This window comes from Oncorhynchus clarkii, chromosome 4 (genome assembly GCF_045791955.1).
Source record: "Oncorhynchus clarkii lewisi isolate Uvic-CL-2024 chromosome 4, UVic_Ocla_1.0, whole genome shotgun sequence".
NCBI classification, from domain to species: Eukaryota; Metazoa; Chordata; class Actinopteri; order Salmoniformes; family Salmonidae; genus Oncorhynchus; species Oncorhynchus clarkii.
The window spans coordinates 27,046,691-27,056,578 of NC_092150.1; the positions used below are offsets into that span (position 1 = coordinate 27,046,691).

The window sequence follows — 9,888 nt, forward strand, 5'->3', positions numbered from 1 at the left end:
CATAATTGTCTAAAATGTCATTGTATGCTGTAGCGCTAAGATTTCCCTTCACTAGAACTGAGGTGGTAGCCCGAACCATGAAAAACAGCCCCAGACCATTATTCCTCCTCCACCAAACTTTACAGTTGCCACTATGCAGTCGGGCAGGTAGCGTTCTCCTGGCATCCGCCAAGCCCAGATTCGCCCGTCGGACTGCCAGATGGTGAAGCGTGATTCATCACTCCAGAGAACGCATTTCCACTGCTCCAAAGTCCAACGGCAGAGCGCTTTACACTACTCCAGCCGACGTTTGACATTGCGTATGGTGATTTTAGGCTTTTGTGTGGCTGTTTGGCCATGCAAACTCATTTCATGAAGCTCCCGACGAACAGTTATTGTGCTGACGTTGCTTCCAGAGCTAGTTTGGAACTCGGTGAGTGAAGCAACCGAGGGCAGACGATTTTTACACGCTACACGCTTTTGCACTCAGCGGTACCTTTCTGTGAGTTGTGTGGCCTACCACTTCGCGGCTGAGCTGTTGTTGCTCCTAGATGTTTCCACTTCACAACAACAGCACTTACAGTTGACTGGGGCAGCTCTAGCAGGGCAGGTTTTCATCAAGGAACACTGTACTTTGCTCCATTCATATTTCCCTTGATCCTGAATAGTCTCCCAGTCCATGCCACTGAAAAACATCCTCACAGCATGATGCTACCACCACCATGCTTCATCGTAGGGATGGTGCCAGGTTTCCTCCGACATGATGCTTAGCATTCAGGCCAAATATTTCAATCTTGGTTTCATCTGAGCAGAGAATCCTTTAGGTGCCTTTTGGAAAACTCCAAGCGGGCTGTCATGTGCCTTTTACTGAGAAGTGGCTTCCATCTCACCATTCTACCATAAGTCCTTCTGGAAGGTTCTCCTATCTCCACAGAGGAACTCTGGAGGTCTGTCAGGGTGACCATTGGGTTCTTGGTCACCTACTTGACCAAGGCCCTTCTCCCCCGATTGCTCAGTTTGTCCGGGCGGCCAGTTCTAGGTAGGTGTGAGCCTTTCCGAATCATGTCCAATCAATTGAATTTACCACAGGTGGACTCCAATCAAGTTGTAAAAACATCTCAAGGATGATCAATGGAAATAGGATGCACCTGAGCTCAATTTCGAGTCTCATAGGAAAGGGTCTGAATACTTATGTAAATAAGATATTTCAAAAAACCTGTTGTCACTTTCACAACCGGCTGTGATCGGGAGTCCCATAGGGCGGTGCAGAATTGGCTCAGCGACGTCCCGGTTAGGGGAGGGTTTGACTGTGGTAGGCCGTCATTGTAAATCATAATTTGCTATCATCCCGCACAGTAGGTGGCAGGATGTATATTAAATTGTGCAATCGAGAATATACCATAGAAAAATAAAAAAGAAGAAGAAGAAAGAAGACGAAGAAAGAAGACGAAGAAGAAGATGAAGAAGATGAAGAAAACAAAGATGGCAATTCAGGAAACTGTTAGCGGACGTTAGAGAAATTGTCACCTGTAACTCGATGAGTTGAGCGGCACAAAAACCTTTATTTTGATAAACGTCCCCTTCGATTTATTAACACCTGATTTTAATAACCAGAAACGAAACAAAATGCCTTCTCCTAAAACCAAAAACAGTGCAAATCGCAGCGCAGGTGGAAGCGCAGGTCTCAGTGGCAGCACCAACGGCAACGGACGCTACGAGTTCATGTCGCTGAACCGAACCCCTCCACCCACTCTCCTCCAACGGCAGGGTTCCGACCCAACCGCTGCAGCCAGACTGCGGGCATCTGAGAGCCCTACCCGGCGAAGGGGCTCGGGGTCCTCCACCTCCTCCAACACAGGCATGCCCGAAGAGGATTGTATGCGGCTCAACCCTTCATTTATCGGGATAGCCCTCAGCTCCCTCCTCGCTATAGACCTGTGGCTTTCCAAGCGGCTGGGGGTGTGTGCCTGTGAAGATTCCTCCTGGGGCAGCATTAGACCATTGATGAAACTGATAGAGATTTCTGGACATGGAATACCATGGCTGGTCGGGACAGCCTACGGCCTGTACAAGGCTGACAGTGCAGCAGGACAGGAGGTTATGCTAAACCTCTTCATGGGTAAATATGATATCATATTAATTGTATTATTCATAATGGCCTCATTCTAACAGGAAGCCTCCCATACATAGCCGGAATGCTCCTATTATGTTGCCTCCATAGAATGCCTCCTCCTGTTCTTATTGTCATGCATCTCCATCCCTAGCCATTTTTACTGCTCACACACACGCACACACACACACACACACACACACACACACACACACACACACACAAACGCTGACTCACCCTGCCAGGAAGGCGTGATACTCAACCTCTAAATAATGAATGTCTATGTTGGTGTTTTTATTAGATCTGTGGGTAGTCTACAGAAATATTCTGAAATGGTTTCCTCTCTTGTCTTTCTGTAAAAATGTTAGAACAGGTAGATAGATGTATGCACATCCTTGGAATGCATCCACCCTGTTGTTTTTCACCCATCTCGTGCTTTCAGATGAATATCAGTACAGAGAAGTCTGATGTGATTAGGGAAGGAAAGGATTTGGCCCGCACCTCCTTTATCCTAATTAGCATGCATTCGTCCCCTCATCAACCCCAGTCCAGCCTTACAGCTGACACACCCACTATACACCAATTTCATCCTTCCCTCCACAATATTTTATGTCTTATCTCTTTCTGTTTTTCCTTTCCTTCCTTTGGTGCCAGCTCCTTCTTACCTGTTACTGTCATCCCACTGTTCATCCTGGGCTCCACTGGTTTCTCTCCTCCACTGTTTCTCTCCTCTTGAGGCAATATTTAGGAGATTATTGGTATAGGCCTAGCTGAGTCCTACAGTAGATTGTGGTGCAGACACTGGTTGCCAAGCCAGACAGACACCTAGAACTCAGATGTCTGACTCAGGGACTTCAGTAAACACACACACACTCTTCTGATCCCAGATGCGTGCACACACACTGAGTAAACGTGTACGCACACACACTAACAATTCTAATGCTAGAAATACACGTGTACACACACACACACACACACACAGGGGAGAGTAGGCAGAGAGTTGTCATCTGGCGTTTTCCAGCTCTATAAACAGTCAGGCACTCTTGAAGAGACAGACAATCTCCCCTGTTGCTGTGTAGTGGTGGTGGGGAGGGAGAAAGACAGACAGAAAAATAAACAGCCAGCCAGAAAGACAGCCAGAGGTCCTCTGCAGTGTGCATGGGTTGTTCCATATCAAAAAGCGCAAGAAAGAGGATTTCGACAATCACCATCTGATTGTTCTGAAATCATTTCTGTAGTTAGAAACAGATAAGATTAGCATTCCTGAAACATTATTTTGTTGAAATATAATTAGATCTCTAATTCGTTAATTAATTGCAATTTGGACCCCCAAAAATTCCAACAATGAGTAAGACATGAGGAAATAGTCAAAAGCCGCCAACGAGTATACAGTATCAGTTTTCTGTGTTTCACAAGTAGTATGGAGCTGCGGCTTGGAGTATTGTTTCTGTAATGCATTTTCAGTGAATTTGAGATGTTTTTTTCCCCTCCTGTTCAGATAAATGTGTCATTCAAGTTGTCAGGTTTATGTTCCTTGCTGCATCCTAATATTACCAAGTTCAGACCACTAGATAGTACTGTTCCTGCTTTTAAGGGATAAAATAAAATAATCCCACATCTTCAATGTTAAAGGGATAGTTGACTCAAATTACATATTGGTTTCCTTAACCTGTCAGCAGTCTATGGACAAGGTACGACAGCAACCCATGCTTTAAGTGGTTTTGTTTACGTTGCCACTGTTTTAAAATGCAAACGTTTTTAGAATTTTTGGCACAAATCCAATGAAAATGCTGATATAGGTACCATGGACCAGCATTTAAAACAGTGGCTAGGAAAACATAACCAAAGCATGGGTTGCTGATGTCCCTTTTGGGATTTGGGTGAACTATCCCTTTAACATTGTGGGGATGCTTTAAATATCAGGATGTAGGATGGGACATAAACCTAGCAACTAATTTTTCTGAACAGGGGGAAAAATTTAAAACTCACTGAGAATGTGTCACGTAGGATGAAGAAACAATACTCAGAGAACACAGAGAAGTGATATTGTGATACTTGTTGTTGACATTGGTATGGGGAGTCCATGGGTGTCTTTTGACCAACTCTTTGGAATCCTCATGTCTTACTCATTGTTTTTGTCCAAATTGGATGTTATGTGCTATACTTATTGAATATTATATGAGTCCTATCATTTAAAATGGCCAAATTGGGTCCAATCCATTAGCTTAATTTCAAATGATCAAATTATATTTCAACAAAATAATGTTTCAGGAATGCTAATCTTATCTGTTTCGAACTATAGAAACAATTTCAGAACAATCTGAGATGCTGGGTGTCATGGTGTGCTGAAATTACATGGAATGACCCTGCAGTATACGGGGTCTGATCAGTACAGTAGCAGCGTGTGCCGACTGAGTGGTAGTCAGTGGTAGTCTGTTGCTATGTGATGGAGCCAAAGACAGCTGCTCCTTTACAGCCCAGAGGAGGACACCTCTAAGATGAAGACCGCAGCTCTCTCCTCTCTCTCCTCTCTCTGGCAAAAGGACAAAGCTGTCACTGAGCTTGTGTGTGTATGTGACAGAATGTGTGTGAGACTGCATGTGTGTCTGTGTGTGAGACAGCGTGATGTGTGGGAAGAGGTGAGGATCAAACCGGTGTAGAAGTTAATGGTGTCTCACAATGATGTCTGCTAGAATTAAGATGACTTTATTATCAGCCACAGCTTGTTCATGATCCCTTTACGGTTTGTAGGATGGAGAGAGATGACACTCAATCAATCCACTTGTCCCAGGGGAAAAATAGTTGTCCTAGTTATTTTTTATTTTGGTGGAAAGATGATGGGATATTATTAGTGTGTGCAAAGTGTTTTGCTGCTAATGCTGGATGTCTGTGTATTCATTAGTGTCTGTGTGCATACATTTGTTTGTTTTCCAACTGTGTGCTGTGTAGGCCTACTGTTTGCTGACTGTCTATCTCTCTTTCATCTCCCTCCCCACTCTGCATCCTCTCTCTCCTCACCTCCCTTTTTAACCACCCCTTACCCCCCAACTCTCTCCTCCCTCCCCTCAGCTCTCATTATAGACCTGATCCTGGTTGGCATCGTGAAAGCTGTCGTCCGTCGGCGCCGCCCGTCCCACAACCGCATGGACATGTTCGCCACCTTCTCCGTGGACCGCTTCTCCTTCCCCTCGGGGCACGCCACCCGCGCAGCCATGTGTGCCCGCTTCTTGCTGGCCCACCTGGTCCTGGCCGCACCCCTCAGGGTGCTGGTGTTCTTGTGGTCTGGTCTGGTGGGGCTGAGCCGGGTGCTGCTGGGCAGACACAACGTGACCGACGTGCTGTTTGGCTTCCTAATGGGCTACTGGCAGTACAACCTGGTGGAAATGCTCTGGGTGTCATCACTGGGCCTTCAGGGGCTGCTGGGACTCATCCAGGGGTGAGGATGAGGAGGAGGAGTGGATATTGAGGAGGGTTAAAGAGGGTGTGGTTGGTGGGAGACCCTGTCTCAATATGTTTGAAACATTGACTGATCCTGCCCCATACTGACACTGTGGTAACTCATCATAGACTAACAACGGCAACAACAATGGCTGCCACCCACTAATTATCCATCCACATGGAACTGCAATCAGAAGCACCTACAGTAGGAGCAGGATGCTCCTCTACACTGCATCACAGCACTGCTGCAAAGACCTGGAACACTCTACTGTAATTCGCTGTTGAAAACAAAGTGTGTGTGGAATATTAATGTGGTGTAATAAGCCGGGGGGGTAGTGTTACCCCCAATACAGTCTTCTGTTCTTCTTCCAGCTTTGGAGGTTTGGGGCTCTGCAGTGATATGAGAGAGAGAGAGAGACGTGTTCTTTTAGAGGGGAAAATGACAGCAATAGATTAAAACTTAAGTTGATTATGGTGTCTGCGGGTCGCTCTGAAAAGAGCATATTTTATGGAGGATTCATTTTGTATTGACCTATTTTAAAATGTTAAGGTATGTAAGGCTGAAAATTGAATGGTATGTCTTTTTTATTTCCCACTGTGAAATATACACTGAACAAAAATATAAACTCAACAATTTCAGCGATTTTACTGAGTTACAGTTCATATAAGGAAGTTAGTCAATTGAAATAAAGTCATTAGGCCCTAATCTATGGATTTCACATGACTAGGCAAGGTCGCAGCCATGGGTGGGCCTGGGAGGGCATATGCCAGGGTTCCTTAACTGGCGGCAGGCGGACACATTTTATCCCCTAAGTTTCTGAGCAAAATTTTTTTGAATTTGCATTGTTGGATACAAAATACTGTAAAATAAAAAGGAAATCAGCCCCAAGTGATTTTAATTGAAGAAATTTGTTCCCAAGTATTCCCACGCATAATAGAGAGACGTGATGTTATACAAATGTAAGCAAGGTTTGAAACGATTATGTTTTAGTCAAACATATCTGTTTAGTCAATTTGCAGTGTACAAATTATTTGTAATTGTGTTTCGGCCCGCCGACCATTCGCTTCAGGAAAAAAAACGACCCCCGGCTAAATCTAGTTGATGAACCCTGGCATAGGCTCACACACAAGTGAGCCAGGCCCACTCACTGGGGAGCCAGGCCTAGCCAATCAGAATATGTTTTTCCCCACGAAAGTGCTTTATTATGGACAGAAATACTCCTCAGTTTCATCAGCTGTCCAGTGGCTGTTCTCCGACGATTCCACAGGTGAAGAAGCTGAATGTGGAGGTTCTGGGCAGGCCACATGGTCTGCGGTTGTGAAGCCGGTTGGACGTACTGCCAAATTCTCTCAAATGATGTTGGAGGTGGCTTATGGTAGAGAAATTAACATTTAATTATCTGGCAACAGCTCTGGTGGACATTTCTGCAATCATCATGCCAATTGCATGCTCCATCTTGAGACATCTGTGGCAATGTGTTGTGTGACACAACTGTACATTTTAGTGGCCATTTATTGTCCCCAGCACAAGGTGCACCTGTTTAATGATCATTCTGTTTAATCAGCTTCTTGATATGCCACACCTGACAGGTGGATGGATTATCTTGGCAAAGGAGAAATCCCCACTAATTGGGATGTAAACATTTGTGCACAAAATTTGAGAGAAATAAGCTTTTTGTGTGTATGGAACATTTCTGGGATGTTTTATTTCAGCTTGTGAAACATGGGACCAACACTTTACATGTTGCATTTATATTTTTGTTCAGTATACATACCCTGAATGGGTTTTTGCGGGTCTTGAGAAATAATTCCAGTTTTCTACAGATTGCTGCATGCTCAATAATAATTACCTGGTGAGGATGGTTTAACCAGAGACAGGCGGCATGGTTTAACCAGAGACAGGCATGGTTTAACCAGAGACAGGAGGCATGGTTTAACCAGAGACAGGAGGCATGGTTTAACCAGAGACAGGAGGCATGGTTTAACCAGAGACAGGAGGCATGGTTTAACCAGAGACAGGAGGCATGGTTTTCACTCCAGATTTGGTTCCCCAACAACTTAACAGCAATGCTGACATCAAACCTGTAGTTGATTATTTCATGACCTTTTATGTGTTAAACCTCTGGCTAGGCTGACCAGACCACGTCATCTCTCCGTATCCATGGCTCTGAGACGTCATCCTGGAGGTACATAGTGATCCTCTTCATATCAGCATGGAGAGTTGAAGCTTTATTGTGACTGTCTGATTAGTTGTGCAACGGCCAGGGTTGCAACCGGTTGAACAGGTTGGAGGGAAGACAGGAGAGCGTGCAGGTTTTCTAGTTCTTGCCCAGAGATTGAAGTAGAATAGACTTTTTTACCTTTCAGGAAGAGAACACACAGTGAATGTCAAAGACGGTTTGCTGTTTTCTTCTGTACTGTTTTGTTTACAGGTGTAACTGACACACACAAACATTTTACTGAGTGAGGCCAGCTGTAGTAATGGTGTAATCATGCTGTGTGCCCTGAACAAAAGTTGGGTGTGGGGTGGATCTTGTGGCGAAGTACTTTGCACCCTGTCCTTAACTGCCCTACTGCTAAACTGCTCTCTGCTCTGACTTCTGGTGCACCTGCACCATGGCCTCCAATCTCTATGAATGTACATTCTCTGGTGCAATGTGCATGTGAGCCAGTTCTCAGCTGTCCTGGGTGTTTACAACGTGTTTCTGTGTGTTTACACAGACAGCAGCAATTTTATGCCATAGCAGGTATTGACGTTTGGCTGTTGTTGATGGCACATTGTAAATATCCCGCACAGACACTAATCAACAGTCTATTGTTGACTCGGATTAATAATAAATAGTCCTTCTCTCTCCTCTCTCTCTCTCTCTCGTTCTCTCTCGTTCTCTCTCTCTCCTCTCTCTCTCTCTCTCTCTCTCGTTCTCTCTCTTTCTTGTTCTCTCTCTCTCTCGTTTTCTCTCTCTCTCCTCGTTCTCTCTCTCTCTCTCTCTCTCTCTCTCTCTCTCTCTCTTTCTCGTTCTCTCTCTTTCTTGTTCTCTCTCTCTCTCGTTCTCTCTCGTTCTCTCTCTCTCTCCTCGTTCTCTCTCTCTCTCTTTCGTTCTCTCTCTCTCCTGTCCTCCTCTCATCTCCTCTCAGATGAGTGGATTATGCTGTAGCTGAGAGAAACCGGGAAGAGGTGTGTGTTGAGACCAACCACTCAAACACCTCCGCTCTGATTTAAATATGGAGGAGCAGCTTATTAGCCATGTCTCTCTCTTTCATCCTCACTCTATTTAATATTTTTCACGCTGTCTCTCTTTTCTCATTCTCTCTTTACTGTCTTTTCCTCTCTTTCTGTGCTCACAGAAGAGTCAGACTCAATTACCTCTTCTCCGTTCTTCAGTTGCGATTCACTGTTGATCTTTCATTTTGGTGAACCACTACCTCCTCCCTCTACTCCCCCGGACTCAGCCGCCCCTCTCTTCCCTGGAACTCTACCTCCCCTCGCTCATCTAGTCTTCTGTAGCATCCAGGCTCAAGTATGACTCCACACCAAACATGCATTTGTTGAAGTCTTTAGCTGAGGAGGATTTGGTCATATGTTGCCATGCAGTGAGTGTAGCTACACATGATCAGCTGATCTTGATTAGTCTTCAGTACTGTTCTGAGGGATGGTCTACATCAGTAGCAGCTCTATTTCTCTGACTGTTGTAAATAATCCATTGAGTAACTCTCTCTGATCTATTTCATACATACTGTATTTCTTCTGCAATAATCCAGTAGTAGAGACTAGAGCTAACCAGTCAGTGGTTCTTGAATTGGTACGATTTGACCAATGGCATGGCTTCCCCAGAAACTGCTTCCTGTACCCAGCCAAAAGCAATCATGGTTCTCATCGCAATAAGGAAGAACACATTGTTGTTCTTCAGTTTTTTTGTTATCTATCTGCTCACCAGGGAATGTCTGAAAATGTTATGCCCAATCAAAGCAATATGGCTGACATTCCACCCTATCAGAGGGAAAGTTTAGACTTTTCAGATCTACAGTATAGGCTAAATGTGTGTCCCAAATGCCACCATATTCCCTAAATAATGCTCTACTTTTGATCAGAGCCCTATGGGCCCAGGGGTTGGAGCTAGGAGTCCGTTTGGAACTGTGCCCACTAGTCTGGGCATCTCCGCCTCTGTACATTCAAAGACAAAGTCTGCAGACTCGAACGCTACTTCACAAGATCTCACCAGCTTGATACACTGAATTCTAACTTTAATCTGTTGTGTTATTGTGTAATCTTTCATCTGTAATGTCAAATTAATGAAGTGGAATGTCAATGTATGTACATTTTGTGTTCATCTAACGCTTGATATTATAATGGGTTGACTGTA

The 9,888-nt window shown here is 44.7% G+C and overlaps 1 protein-coding gene across 1 annotated transcript; it reads left to right on the top strand.

Moving 5' to 3' along the window:
* The first annotated feature begins 1,404 nt into the window (after positions 1-1,404).
* On the top strand, positions 1,405-9,888 carry LOC139406655 (phospholipid phosphatase 6). The gene is made up of 2 exons (XM_071149504.1): positions 1,405-2,098; positions 5,159-9,888. The coding sequence occupies exons 1-2, from the start codon at positions 1,606-1,608 to the stop codon at positions 5,527-5,529; spliced, it is 864 nt and encodes a 287-aa protein (XP_071005605.1). The 5' UTR covers positions 1,405-1,605; the 3' UTR covers positions 5,530-9,888.

Excerpts from the sequence above, each read along its gene's own strand:
- LOC139406655 (XM_071149504.1), top strand. The coding sequence starts at position 1,606 with ATGCCTTCTCCTAAAACCAAAAACAGTGCAAATCGCAGCGCAGGTGGA. Across the intron at positions 2,099-5,158 it reads TATGCTAAACCTCTTCATGG|CTCTCATTATAGACCTGATC; the intron begins GTAAATATGATA and ends CCCTCCCCTCAG.